At 47.5% G+C, this 15,158-nt stretch overlaps 1 protein-coding gene across 1 annotated transcript in view; it reads right to left on the bottom strand.

Annotated features, from left to right (window-relative positions):
• Positions 1-910: 910 nt before the first annotated feature.
• Positions 911-15,158, bottom strand: part of CHRM4 (cholinergic receptor muscarinic 4) — a 40,140-nt gene continuing 25,892 nt past the window's right edge. Inside the window, exons 2-3 of the mRNA XM_006026924.3 lie at positions 7,361-7,402; positions 911-4,271 (exon numbers count right to left, since the gene is read on the bottom strand). Coding sequence (XP_006026986.1) covers positions 2,794-4,266 — 1,473 coding nt within the window. The 5' untranslated portion in view covers positions 4,267-4,271; positions 7,361-7,402 and the 3' untranslated portion in view covers positions 911-2,793. The remainder of the gene's footprint in view (positions 4,272-7,360; positions 7,403-15,158) is intronic.

Below are 15,158 nucleotides of genomic sequence, written 5' to 3'. Positions count from 1 at the left end.
GGTAAGCCAAGGGTTACCTAGGGTTAGAAGCTGAAAGCCAGAGCCAAAGGTAGAGCCAGAATCAAAGCAGAGAACTGGAATCAGGAGATATCAAGGGTCTTACCAGGATCAGAAACCAGTCACAGCCAGGAAGCAAGCCAGGAAGCCAGCAAAGAAGCGCATGGACAGTCAGGAGCAAGAATTTTCACTTTTGCCTAAACAAGGAGACTGGACTGGGTCTGGCATTTAAGAGCTGGCATAGGTGGGGCCTGTGGCCTCAGGGGATCTGCTTCCCTGGTCACTCAGTCCAGCTGGGTCCAGGGCACTGATCTGGGCTTGCAGGGGATGCTTGCTATGGGGATGATTGCCCTGATCTCTTGGCTGGGACTGGCTGGATCAGAAGTGTAAACACGTGGTGCCATGACGGGGAGGGTGTTTAAGGAGGAGCCAGTGGAGGAACTGCAGGGAGCAGAAAGGTGGGAAAGGCCAGCTGTGTCCTCACCACCAAGGGGTGTAATATAACACAGCTACTAGTCTCTATCAGCCAGCATAGGGTGCTATAGAGGGCAAGAGAAAACACAAGGGTAAGACAAATCTGTTCCAGCCAGTGGGTGCTGAGGCAAAAGGGAAAGACTTCTCCATAGCATCCAGGTTTTGTAGCCATGCCCTTCAGGATGAGTGCCTGCTGAGCCCCCTGTACCAAAGCTCCCTGCCTGTGGCTGCCCCCCTAAGTCAGGGAAGCACATTGTCTCTGCCAGGGTTTCATAACCACCCAGCAGCAGCAGCAGCTTGTTGCAGGCTTTGCCAGAGAGGCTAGTGGTCACCTAGACAGCGACCCCTGACACAGGGTACATGCAGAGGATGGACTCTGGAGCCAGCTCTGTGGGAATGAGTTAATCACTGGAAAGCCCTTGGCTTCTCGTTTGGTTCCTTTATTAATTTAAGTGTGTTCCACTGTAATTGTAATAATTAAAAAATGCAAGGCATTTGGGTAACACTATGCAAATTATCCTAAAGGCAGTGGCAGTGAGGCTGATGCCGTAGCAGGGCTAGGGAGCAGCCCTTGTCTCAGTTGCACAGCACCCCCTGGGACAGACATGGGGATGCCACGTGCAGACAGACTGACCCTTCCCAGCTCTCTACGGAGATGGCTGCAGGGATCATCCCTGCCCCTCACCAGACTAGGCCATGACCTGCACCCCCCACAGCTGTGCCTACCTGTGCCAGAGAGGTGCTTAGGATGTGTGACTTTGGGAGAAGCTGAGCAATGGCATTGATTGGTTTGGTCTGTATATACAACTATGCTGGGGTTTGGGCTGCACATTTACAATGAACCCCACATGCTGAGGACTCCATAACAACACTGACAAGAGAGTTACATCCATTTACAAAGCTCAGCAGCTTTCTCACACCCCTAGGCTCTGGCCTGCACCTGAAGCTGGAGCTAGTGGGGAGGTCCGTGATGTCATTCCTCCCTCCCCTGTCCTCCAGAACCCACACTCTGGGAACTTACAACCGGAGTCCAGAAACCAGTAGGTGAAATGTCCCTCCCCCACCCATTGGGAGTCAGGGGAGCACACTCTCTGGCCCTGTGGACCTTGCAGGAGCCCCAGCCCTGTAGGGAGCTACAGGGTCTGTTTGCCACTCCCTTCAAGGTCATCCTCAGCTACAGCAGCAGAGCCTTACCCATTGCCAGACTGCTCTCTGCGCACCACTGTACTCTGAGCAGGGCATCAGCTCCCTGTTCCCCCAAGGACAGTTATTTTTAACATTGCCACATGGTTCTCAGAGGTCACATTCCCTCAGGGCTGCAGAAAGAGATATCTCGTGCTGACAATTTTTCCCCTTTGCAGTATTAGTTTCTGGTGTTTCTTAGGGCGATGCTGGGGTTTTACCCTTATCTGCTAGACACAAGAGTCTCGTTCCATCCCTCTGGCGAGGATGCGGATGGAACTCACAGAGGAGTACTGAGGTTGAAGCTCAGGAAAAGCTTCCAGGCAAGCTGCTGTATCAGGCTGTGGAATCGTCTCCCCAAAAGGAAGGATGTGGGGGTGCTACTCCTTCCCTTGGGACTTCTAAAAATGCTAGAGATGACATGATAGGGACAAGTCCTGCCCTGGCCCCCAGGAGGGGGTCTGAATGATCCAATATCTTCCATGAGCACATCCATGCCAAGCTGGTCCAAAAATGAATCAGCTGACACCTTGGGACAACCACCTTGAGTGGCTGACCTGTGTTCCTTGTTGTCTTCAGTGTTATACAGGTTAAGAGCATGCTGAAAATCTCCTGACATCCCTCCACACTTACAAGCATTGTAAAGCCATCAGGATAGTCAGTCAGTGAAAGAAGGGGCTTGCTCTTACATCACAGCTTATTGCACAGAGACATCTCACCCTGCACACAGGCGTAATCCACAGGAAATACATTTAGGTTTTAGGGTGACATCAAGAACTGATGCTAGCTTAGCCAACATCTCAAGAGCAGCAAGCTGCAAAGGTTGGAGGTAATTTTGGTGCCTCCTTATAATGTCCTGCCTCTGGCTTTGCCTCTTTAGGATCCGGGGATGTGACAGAAAACCAGGTGCTGTTTGATTGGTGAGTGTCTATGGGCTCCTCAGGCTCTCCCACAGGATGAGAATGATCCAGGAGCTGCATCTAGCATCTGCCTTGGATCTTCTCTAGCATTGGGTGAAGGGCATCATCTGGAATCTTTAAACAGTCTGCATTGTTCTGAGTGGTGAGCGGAGAACCCTCTAAACAAAGAGGCAAAGGAGAATATATTTATAACTCTGCCAAGTGGACCCTGAGTGCCAGCTTACCTAGCTGTGCCAATGTTCCTGTACTGGCACATGAGAAGGTGCTTAAAGGTTTTCTTGAAAGTGGCATTGCAGAGGGCATAACAGGCTGGATTGATGGTGCTGTTGACATAACAGAGCCAGTACCCAATGGACCACACAGTTTCTGGTACGCAGGTCTCGCAAAAGGTATTAATCAGGACCATCACGTTGTAGGGAGTCCATGTGAGGATGAAGGCCAACAGGATGGCAAATATAGTCCTGGTGACTTTCTTCTCCCGGGCTGCCATCTGGCGCTTCTTCCGCACCTGACTCCTGGCAATGCTGGCAAACTTCCTCGCCACGTTGGCCGGACGGGAATTTGACAACGTGTTCTGGTCAGAGGCTCCTGACTTAGCTGGGACAATCTCAATGGCTGTGACACATTCACTACCAGTTTGCTTGGTGACTATCTTAATCTTAGACCACTTGGAAGCTGGGTTAACTCGTGGGTGGGCAGGGCTCTGCCCTTGCCCAGCTGGCAAAATTTCCAACACTGGCTTCTCCTTTGTGGTCTGAGTGATACTGACTGTGCTGGACTCATTAGAGGTCTCCTTCTCCTCCTGTTGGCCTGTAGGCTCTGTCTGCACTGAGGGATGATCATCTACTTTCCCATTCCTCACCTCTTCCTTCACTTCTATCGCCTTCTTGGGAGAACTGTTATTCTGCTTGATCAGAGGACTCTTAAAGAAGCTGAGTGGCTTGTTTTTTTTCTCTTTCTTACTCTCTGGTTTATGCCTCCTTATCCTGCTCCTGCTGGCCAGTGAGATATGGATGTACAGTACAGTCATGATGACCACAGGGAGGTAGAAAGCAGCAATGGCTGTCCCAAAGGTCACAGCTGGGTTGGACAGGAACTGGATGTAGCAATCCCGCTCCTGGACAGTCCTCTTCCCAACAATGAACTGCCAGAACAAGATGGCAGGTGCCCAGAGAACAAAGGACAATATCCAAGCTGCTGCAATCATCAATCCTGCCATCTTGGTGGTCCTCCTAGCTGGGTAGGTCAGGGGTTTGGTGACACAGAAGTATCGGTCAAAGCTAATGATGAGTAGGTTCATGACAGAGGCATTGCTCACCACATAGTCCAGTGCCAGCCAGAGGTCACACACCACGGCCCCCAGAGGCCAATAGCCTTTTATGATATAGACTGTGTAAAGGTTCATGGAGAAGACCCCAATGATCAGATCGGCACAGGCCAGGCTGAAGAGGAAGTAGTTGTTGACCGTCTGGAGCTGGCGATTCACTTTGATTGACAGCATGACAAGGATGTTCCCCACCACCGTGACCAGGCTGAGAGAGCCGGTTACAGTAGCAATGAATATCAGCTCCACAGTCTTGTACTGGTTGGAGGGATACTGGATGGCCACCTCAGATCGGTTGCCATTGGTAAAGTTGTCATATGTATGGTTAGCCATCTTCATCTGCCAGGGCTGAGCAGAGATATTATGCATGGAGTCTGCAGATGGGGAAAAGACAGAAGAGAAAATATTATAAGTAGGCCTCCATCTCTTGTCCCTTGTCCTTGCCTTTGCAGCTCTGGGTTTGTGGGCTGCTTGTGCTTAGTTTCCCCAGTCTTTGACAATATTTCTATTTGTGTGATGTCTCTGGCTTCACAAAAGGTTTCCACTCTTCCTCCTTATCCCTTTCTCCCTAATTTGTTAAGTCCCATTCTCCCCGTCTCAATCTTGCCTGGCTCCACCATGTTATCATTTTTTAGTCCTGATTTTTAGCCTTTATTAAATATTTGAGGCATGCTGGCAGAGCTGCATGTAAGGTGTCCAGGGTTGGAGTATTAGGGAGGCAGGAGCAGGGGCAGCACTCCAGGTCAGGACAGAGTCATGGCAGTATGACACCTTGCCCTTCACGGACCTTTCTTCTGAATTCAATATTAATGAGCAGAGGAAATGGTGGTGTTTACGTCAACACAACAGACCAAATTCTACCCACTGACACCTCTGCAATTCCAGCAGCTTGACTCAACTGGTACAAATGGAGCTCGCATCAGAAGGGAGCCCCTCTCCTCTCTTTTTGATGCTGTTTCCTTTTGACATCTCCTACCCAGAGGAATGGGATCAGTTCAGCCCTCCTTTCCTTCCTCCCACACTGGAGAAGAGGCCTGCACTTTATCCCTACAGAAGAAACTCCATAAGAAAAGCAGCTTCCATGAGCTTCTGTCTGGGCATGTAGGGAGCAGCTGGACAGACAGAGTAACTGCTCAGCCTGAACAGTCGTGTCTCTTTAAACCTCCGCATTTTCCCAGGACAATGTTGTTTTTAGCTAATGCTTGAAAATCTCACTGTCATCCCACTCCTGTCTGCCCCTATAACCCTCATCCCCAGGAGCTATTTATGGCAAGTTTGTATTCAGGGACTGTGCAGCCTTGGAAGCACCTCTCAACCTCATTTTTAATTAGCACATGAGATTATGGAGAAACACAAAGGCTCAAAGAGACCAAAGAAAAGCCAAAGCAAGGCTCCAGCCAAGAGACCTCAACAGCCCCATACTCCAGGCTTTTGCTGTGGAAACCCTGCCTTCTGCTGTCCATTCCCTGGATTGTACTGGTTAACTCATACCCCGTGCCTGATTCCTTGGGAAGGTGCAGTGGAAAAAGAAGGGTTTGGTGGAGTGAGATGGGGAGACTGCTTCCCCCTTATGGAAAGCCAAAGTAGTAGCCTCAGGTCTTACTTGTGCCCCCTTGTCCATGTGAAGCACCGTTTTTACCAGCAAAAGGCATTGAGAGTGATGCAAAGTCACAAAGCAATGAAAGCAGCAAGTACCCAGCTTGGTTTCTACTCCTTGCATTATCATTCTACCCAGGCTTTAGTGGGAACCAGGCAATGATCTGACAAAGATCCTCAGTTTAGCCATAGAGCAGATCCAACATGGGCAGGCACTGAGCAACTTTCTTCTCCATCTCCTCGCTGGCCACCAACAGGCCTTAACCTGCTCTTGGTGGGCCCCAGTGTATGCCACTCCTGTGGCCAGTTTTGGTCCTCTGCCTTGCAGCTAAAAGAGCCAGGGGCCCAGCTAGGGTTGTGGTGGTTTGTGACAGAGGCACTTGTTCTCAGTAGCAGACTGAGCCCCAGATTCATTCTGCCACTGCCCAGTGGGCAAGGTTTTCATTTTCCAGCCACCCAGACCAGGTCTGAATCAGAGCCTAAAGATAAGAGTCTCCATGCACCATGTCTCCACGTTCTGCTCCTTGGATGACAAAGTTCCCACCTCTTCCCCCAGTAACTGTCTGCCTTCATGTCTCTATCGCATTTCACAGAGCAATGCCTTACTTTAAACCTCTGCCCCCTGGCTGTTCACACCTTGAGCCACCCATCCTTACAAGACAATGGATTGACCAGCAGGTGTCTCTCATGGGTCAGTGGATCAGTAAGACCCAGAGGTAAGTAATCTGTAAAAGTCAAAAGTCAACAAGAAAGTCAGAGCACCTAGTCAAATTTGATGCACAGTCAGGAGAAACTCCCCAGCTCATCCTACAGCTACACCAATTCCTCACACAACACCCAAAGGAGCACAAGACAGGGCCTTCAGTTTAACTGCTCACAGTGTGGGTTGTGTGGCCATTGCCCTGAGAGGTTCTGTGTTCCTAGCAGCACAGCCGGGAGGTGACCACACTGATCAACCATATCTGCTCAAGGCTAGAGGAGTATCTGCATGGCAGGTCTTGCTCACTACTGTGTCCTAGTTTCTCTGGTGACATCAGAGGCTGGAGAAAATGGGACGGTTCCAGCTCAGAGCCACCAGCCTCATGGGATGGGGCCTCCTCTGATGGGACCTTTGCAGTCCTTTAGGGACAGAATGCCTGTATGGGCTTTACATGTTTCCTCCCACTCCGGGCAGGGCTGACCACCCTGGGGCTCCCAACCTCTTTAGGTGTTTCTGGCAGTTAGGGCACTGCCCCCCTGGGCATGTTACTCAGAACAGCGACGTCCAGTAGAGGAAGGAGGGCAAAGCAGATTCAGGGGTCCCATTGCCCAGATGACTGAATGGGCTCAGGTTGTACAGCCCTGCTACCTGTAAAAAGCTGAATGGCTTGGGGCCAGTTCCACAATTGGAGTGATCATGAAAACTGGATGATAGTGTATGCGTCACACCCTCAGTAGTGTCCTGATGTCATGCAACCGGTTAAGTATGTTTAGGTCAGGTGTCAGCAGGCCTTAAGTAACCAGCTTTCTCGGAGCAAATTTTATGACACAGCCCATGGCTACCTCCCAGACTGGAAACAGCTCAGCCATGTTCCCAGAGTGCCAGACAACACTGTACCGAGTCCTTTCTTCAGACCCAGCAAGACACTGCTTGTATGCAACTGGGACCAATTTTGCAAATTTGGAACAAGGGTCCCATTTCAGGGAGTACTTGGGAAATCCTGAGCCACAGCCCTGAAATTTGGGGCTGTCCTGGAAAATTTGGAGTGGGTGGCTGTTTTGCATAGGCCTTCAATGACTTATCTACAGACCCAGACAAAATAATAGTGTCTCCCATAGGGTCTCGCATCCTGGAAAGGCTTGTACTAGGGGGCTAAACAGAACTCACCTGGGTCTCTGTCAGCAAATTGCTGCTTCTGCAGAGCAAGACCTGTGGAAGAGAAAACAGCAGGCTTCTGGTCAGGTATGGTAATGAGAGCATAACCTGCAGCAATGGGAAAACCCAGGGCCCCACAGCACATTCTGGCTCTGTAAGGCTGGGTGCATCCAGCCTCTCCTGTCAAGCAAGCCCTCCTAGCCTGCACTTTCACCCAGTTTCTCAGGCAGATTTGCAGCCCACACTGAGCTCCATGAGGCCCTGGCTAAACTGTTTTCAGTCCCCAATCTAGCTGGTTTAAAGCTAGCTCAGATGTATGTATGCAACCCTCCAGCCACAGCATCAGCAGCAGTGCTGACTTACACTAAATTGTCCAAGTTAACAAAAGTCCAGCTGAGCCTCTTACATAAATTGTTTATAAAAAGCAGCAAAAGCTGAAGACAGAAAGGCTGGATTAGTCCAAACAAAAAGCTCCAGTGATACCACCCAAGGGCAACAATGAAATAATATGTGATAAACAAAAGGGGAATGCGCCTGGAAATGAACAGACCAGAGCTGGTGTGGTGGAAATTAGACCTAACTGGTGGACAAAATAATGGAGGGAGGGGCTGTTTTTCCCTTCTTGAGAATCAAAATGGCTTGAGTACAGGAAGGGGTGAGTTTTACCACCATGGCGGCCAGCCCCACCATCTCCTGGGACTCCAAACTCTAGCCTGATACTTATGGGCCTTTATCATCCTGATCCTGAGCAATGGTCTGATTAGACTGGGCCAAAGAAAGGAAACCAGATGACAACTGCTACCTTGCCTAAATTGGCTACATCCTGAACACTACCTGAATGTGAGTCTTAGGTTCCTGCCCTTACTCCCTCTTCAGGTTTCCTCATCCTTTATGTCCTCTCTTCTCCTCTCTGCCTTCTTTCTGCGAGTTAGGCTACCTGTTAAAGACTGTCGTTTTTGTAACTGCTATGAGCCTGTGACCAGAGAAGCAGCTTAGAAGTTGCCCATCAATGGTACAAATTTGCCAGAACTTGGAAAGTTTAAGACTAAGTGGTGTCAATTTTTCTCCAGCAGCAAAGTTGCAAAAATGGTCAACACTGGTAGCACAAGCTGCATTTTCTATCTCTGTCCTGTTTTTGTCCCCTTCTATGTGTTTGTCTTCTTTTGGCTTAAGGCAAATGGGATCAAGTTTTAATAGCAACAAAAAGTTCAGTGTTCCAGTTACTATTTTCTCCCCCAAAGGATAGCTATAGCCACTTTTCATACCATCTAAAAACTCTCAAATGGAGTTTTTTTTTATAAAAAAAGAAAGATACTCTGTAGCCAAAAGAGAAAGGAATTAAAGGATATTGTTAAAATGAAAAATGTATTTCATACTTCATATCTTAAGTGCTTTTACTTTTATAGTTGCTGTTGGTTTTGTTCTGTGTCTAGTAAAAGATTAAAGTGATTCTAACAGGGATTGTTGCCATAAGTTGAAGCAGGCTGAGATCTCTGTACTCTGAAACCAAACTTTCTCCGAATGCTTAGCATTATACAGCGTCAAAGGTTTATTAATACTTGTACTTTCTAGGCCTGTTTATTTAATCAAAATTAACACAGCATAGTCTAGTGAACCAGCCAGACAGGCATGATTTGGTAAGCCATGCAGAAATACAAGGCTTAATGTGCACTGTAGTAATTTATAAGCGTAGAAAATAAGCAATTGTGTTTAATTGGTTTGAGAAACAAGTTAGTTTTAAAATCCTTGTATATGTTAGACCAAATACATAATACAAACCTCTTAATGTTCTTGTTTCAAAAATTAGAAATGTTTTAATTATTTTGTTTGTATAGTTATTCCTGTGTTAACCTTTCAACAAATGCTTTGTTTCTTTGTCTCTCTTATTTTGAGGTTTGTAGGTTTTGTTGGTGAGCTGTAAATGTTCACTGAAAGGGGCTGAAAGGGAGAAGTGGTAAAAAAATAATGTTTTAAACTATTGCTAAAGCAGACATTTATATATGCTGCTATTGTCAGGATGCCAGCTTAATTCCAGGCTGCTGCTGTACTGACTTTGAACAGAGTTTCAAAATCTCCTGAAAGGGAAGTGTGGAATCAGTCGTTTTTGTGATTGCTTTGGTTTTGCATTGGGTTATTTGACGTTGTTGTGTTGGGCATGCGAGACCATGCAATGCTAAAGTTGCAGGTTAGATTACCATCATAATATGTTGCCATAATGACCATGTTGGCCTCATAAATGTTGGCAGTAAAACTGTTACCAGACTTAATATTAGACTTAAGGTCAAGTTAGTCCTGAGGCTGCTGTGACCATTAGGGCACCTTAGATACTGTAACAACTCTCTTCCACTCTGCTCTGTGTTTGGATGCAGTCATTGTAGACCCAGGCCCTGATCAATCCAGTATGAGGTTAGTTGGATTGCTTTGCATCATTGGTGATTCTTCGGGCAAAGTAGCTTGGTGGCGCTCATGTCCTCTCCAGGTATGGATGGCCGTTGGCTCGCAAGGAGCTCATCCACCCTTTGACAGGTCTTGTTTTTAGTCCCGCTGGGTGTCCACACACCCTCCTCACCCAGGCTAGCCCAGATGGGGGTGCCGGGTTAGTCACCAACAACCTGACCATGGAATAGACTGTAGTGGTTTACATGGTACCAGATAGTAAACAAAGAGAGCCCTGGCCTGATAGGGAGACATTAGGTAGTGGCACTGAATTCATAAATCTTTGAACAAGAATAGTCTGTTCTCTGAAGATAGTGTCTATTGAGCACAGCAATTTGCAATTTCAAGTGTGACAAAGAACAAAAGAAAAACTCTGCCTAAGCTAAGATACAACCCAGTAAGACACAGTGAGTGCATCTACACAAGATGCTAACTGCATAGTAGCCTAATAACACTGCGCAGTAGTACGTCATAGCACAGACAGTGCTAATACGCTACTGCGCAGTATTATTAGGCTACTGCGCAGTAGTGTCACTAAAAAGGCGTTCACCGGCACTACTGTGCAGTAACTGTGGTTACTGCACATTTGTTTAATACTTGGTTATACAAGTACTAAATTAAATGCTCAGTAACCACTGCGCATTAATGAATGTGTGTGTGCCCAGCGACAGCACACACAACTCAGCCTAATTTAAAAAGCAACGTAATAAGCCAAAAAGACAACAGAAAGCCTTGCATAAGGTCTTACATAATCCTGAGAGCAGTGTTTCCTTGCAGCCAGCTGTTCAGAAAGTCTTTCTCGGGGATCTTCTTATCACCTAAGAACACCTGTGGTTTCCCCCAAAAGACTTTCTGATTACCTGGCTGCAAGGAGAGACTCTTTGCTCAGGATTACATAAGACCTATGCAAGGCTTTCTGTTGTCTTTTTGGCTGCTGATGTTGCGTGTTAAGTAAGTCGTGTGCGCTTTCACTGTCAGGGTTCAAATTACACTCAGATTCTTGAGGGGGTCTGCAGTGGTGGCAGCCAGAAGGAGCCACTGCTGCCACCCCCTGAGCTGCTAAGAAAGGTGTGGAGCAGGCCAGGGGCTCTCATCTCTTATGGGGGAGCTTTTAGGGGGCTCTTGTCTCTTATGGGGGGGCTTAGCCCTCTGAGCCCCCCCCATATTTTGAACCCTGGTCACTGTGTTGTATTGGACTGTGTCTTAACTTATTTACAATTTTTTTGTTGTTCTTTGTTGCATGCTTAAATTTGCAAATTGCTGTGCTCAATAAACGCTGTCTTCCGAGAATGGACTATTCTTGTTCAAGCACTTATGAATTCAGTGCCACTACCTAAAATCTAATATTAAGTCTAGTAACAAAATGAGGGAGCCAGGTCTGTCAGGGATAAAATCTGTCCGTGTATTTTTATTGCCTGTTGAGTCTTACAAATGGCTTGAGGACACAAAAGTGCTTTTAAAAGACATCAAGCTTCCTTTTTAAAAGGTGGCAATATATGTGGGTAAGAATGGTATGTGGCCTAAATATTGATCTGTGCAGTAAGCTCAATAGATAGGGGACAAAATTGTCCTGGGCTTTTTCAAATGTGAAGCTCTTAAGGTACAGTCTATAAAAAGGAAGGCAAGGTGGGTGGGGGTGGGGGTCATTGCTTGTTTGTTTGGGGTGGGATGGGGTGGGGTGGGGTGGGATGGATATTAATTGTTTTTCTCCTCTTTATCCATCTGGGCATACAACCAGTGAAATTCTACAAGCTGATATTTTTTTAAAAACATACTAAAAAATAGAACGGCAGCAGATTTGGGTTCATTTTAGATATAGATACAGCGAGTTGTATGTTCTTAGCTTGGTTACAATCTGGGAGGTCTGCTATGTTTGTAACATCTAATCAAACAAGATTTGCAAATCCCAATTTTGGGGTAAGGAATTTGCCAACCTTAAGGAACAGCTAAATCCTTTTTTTTCTGATATGATTAAAATGAGGAGAAAAAAAGATTTTGTTTTCTAACAGTAATTTATGAGCTAGCATTATATGCTAAGTGGATGTAGGCCATAAACAAAGGGACTGTTGTATTTTAAGTAGTCCAAGATAACAAAAAGGCAAGTCATCTTGCAGAAAATTGTGTATAAAAAGTCAGCAAAAGTTAATGACAGAAAGATTGATTAGTCCCAACAAAAGGTCTACAGATAGTCCCCATGGGTTGTGGTGAAATCATGTGTGATAAACAAGAGGAAAATGGACCTGGAAGTTTAATGGACCAAAATTGGTCCATTTGAAATTAGGCCAAATGGAGGAACAAAACTACTGGGGAATGGGTGGATTGGAAAGAGAGAGCTTTACTATCATGGCTGCCACCCCACCATCTCCTGGGGCCCTGTGCTCGACCTTTCCATCCAAAGCCTAGTAATCCCAGTCAACCTCTCAGGCACTTAAACAAGACTTGGGCAGAATTGAGACACCAGAGCCTCAAAGAGCGATCCAAACTGACCCTGCTCAAAACTAGTCAGGCCCCATTACCATTGGGTAAAAGGCCCTTCGGCACCTACAGTCTGGCTGCTGTTCATGCTCAGAACTTCTGTTGCAATCCAAGTAATTGTGGATAGGTATTTAAGTCTGTCCAAGACCCAGCTTCCTTAGACAGGACAGAACTGGCACTTAGGATCTATTTAGTGTTGAGACCATGCATGCAGCTCAATACAAGATAGCGATGATATGTTGCCTTAGTCAACCTAGGACTCCTGACTCCCAAGGCAGTGTCAGAACCACTAGGCTACAGGGTCACACTCCCTTTTGTTTGGTCTCCTTCTGGTCCCGTGCATCTTGTATTATTGGTTGCCTGCTGACCCAGGTTCAACAGGAGTGGGGAAGGGGCCCACCCAGCCTAGCCTTATGGCCTGGTGGTTACAGCACTCTCCTAGGAAGTAGAAGATATAGCATTAAATCCCATCAGAGTGAAGAGGGTCTTGAAATCAGGATTACTAATTTCTGGGTGAGTGCGTTAACCAGTGAGCTGTTGGGCATAAGGAGTGGACATCTCCACCCTTCGGCAGAACTCAGCCCTGTCAGCGTGAGTTAGGTGTCATTTTGTCCACCTACCAGCAGAGGCTTTTTCAGAGCCTTAGCAAGAGTTTAGGTCAGTGGTTTTCAATCTTTTTTCATTTGCAGGCCCCTAAAAAAGGTCAAATGGAGGTGCAGACCCTTTGAATTGTAAGTGTGGGTATTCACATACTTTTGATTGATCACAGTCAACTTTCACAGACCCCTTAGACATAGTCTGCAGGCCCCCAGGGGTCTGTGGACCACAGGTTGAAAACCATTGCTTTAGGTGCTTCAGAGCACCAGTTATGAATAGCAGTGGAGCTCAGGTGGGAGTTGGATGCTGTGGTGCACGTGGGCTGGCCACCAGAATGGCTTTTGACTGCACTAGAAACACTAGTGTGAACACCAGGCAGCTTGGCAGCTGAAAATGGAGGTGTCTAATAGGGTTTTGTGGCCGCTGGTGCAGGGCCAATGAGAATTGTTCTTTGGAGCATAGGTGGCCAAACTATACCTAAGGAGCCAGGCTGAACCTGGCCCTTGGTTGCTAAGGCCTAGATCCTTAAAAGCATTAGGTGCTTCAGCCCTAACAAGGTGCCTAGCTCTCACTGACATCAATGGGAGCTCCTGTAGATGCCTCGACAACTTCTGAAGACCTGGGCCTACTTCACAGCAGTCCCTCATGAACACTTTGCTAAGGTTGGTCAAACTGCAGCCTGCCCAGCCTGACTGAAATTCAGACCCTGCTGGGAGAAATGCCACTTGGGCTCCCCCCACACAGGGGGCACTGGCCCATTATCGTCCACACACAGCTGGGGAGGCACCACACAAGAGACAGGTTTGCAAGCCCATAAGTGACTTCAGAGTGACCAAGATACATCAGGCAGTCAATGAAGGACAGAGAGAAGGGATGAGCTTCCCTCGCTGTGTTACGCAGAACCCTGGCTTGTTATACAAACCCCACTCTGGGCTCTGGGACCTGTAGGTCACTCAGCCTGGGTCACACTGTAGTTAGTTACTTTGTTTGGCCATAGGCAGCTGCAACAGAAAGTTAATGGCGTGGAGAAATCCCTGGGATTTTTAACTCCCTGAGCAGCCTTTGCCCCATTCTCAGGGGAGCCACTCGGTCTCAGCAGGGAGGAGAATGCAGCACTGACAACCTGGAGTCATTTCTCTCCTCAGCTTCACTGTGAGCCATCAATAGCTCCATCATCCCCACGTGAATAAGTCAGGGGTAAGCTTATTTTCCCCAAGCCCACGTGAGAGAACAGATCTGCTCAGTGCCCCCCCCCCCTTCCACCCTCCCAGCTGAGTCACTAATGCATATTCAATTTGGGAAACTTTGTAGGGTGACACCAGCAAGAAGCTGAATCTATGGACACTTATCACTCTGCAAGTCTGAGGAACTGATGGGAAGGAGTGACAGTGAGAGCAACACAGCCAGGCAAAGCCAGTCCTGACAAAGCAGATGGACTCTGTCCACCTTGCATCCCAGCCTGGAATAATGTGCCCAAGGCGAGTCTTCCTCCTGGGCCTGCTCTTGGTCACAGACAATGCCTGTGGGCAACAGCCTGGCCGGAGGTAGGAACACCAAGACCCCAGTTCCTCTCACCGCATTTTCAGCCCAGGTCTGTGGAGCCAGGAGAATGAATTACAGTAGACAACACTAGACACGCACAGGAGGCTGCCTCACACCAACAGAAACCCGTCTAGCCCAAAGGGGTAGTCCCCAAAGATCAAACCCATTTTCTCCTAGGGCCTGGTGCTCAGGCTGCAGGACACGAGCCCTATGAGTGCAGGTGGGAACCTACAAGAGAAGATGGCCAAACCCTGTGGAAACTGCACCAGGCACAGATCTGGGGGTAGTGGGGAGTGCATGGGTATCCCCCTTTGATTTCTGGCTCAACCAAAGTTTAAAACCAACTGCCTGGCAGTGGTAGCAGCATTTCTAGTGCTGAGGGAGTCACTTGACTTCATGGTTTATTATGAACTGCCTGATCTCTTCTAAATTCTTCATTAACGACCCTGTCTTCTTGCTAATGGTCTTGATGTTCCACCAATCCAGCTATTCTTAGTTCTGCACTTCTGCTGTTAGCTGCTCCTGGTAATGAAATTCCTATGTCATGGTCCTGAATTGGTTTTTAACTCATTCCAATGAAGTTATATTTGTTTTTGCTTCAATCTTAAGCTGAATAGTACAGTCCTAGGCACCTAGCCTGTTAGTGAAGCTTCTAGTTTCTTTTTAACTGAAGAAAACATGTTGTTTTCATGGATTCATAGATTCATAGATGTTAGGGTTGGAAGGGACCTCAATAGATCATCGAGTCCGACCCCCTGCA

Source organism: Alligator sinensis, unplaced genomic scaffold, assembly GCF_000455745.1.
Source record: "Alligator sinensis unplaced genomic scaffold, ASM45574v1 scaffold592_1, whole genome shotgun sequence".
Taxonomy (NCBI): domain Eukaryota; kingdom Metazoa; phylum Chordata; order Crocodylia; family Alligatoridae; genus Alligator; species Alligator sinensis.
Note: the sequence above shows the minus strand (reverse complement) of the source record. Positions and strands in the feature narration are given on the sequence as shown.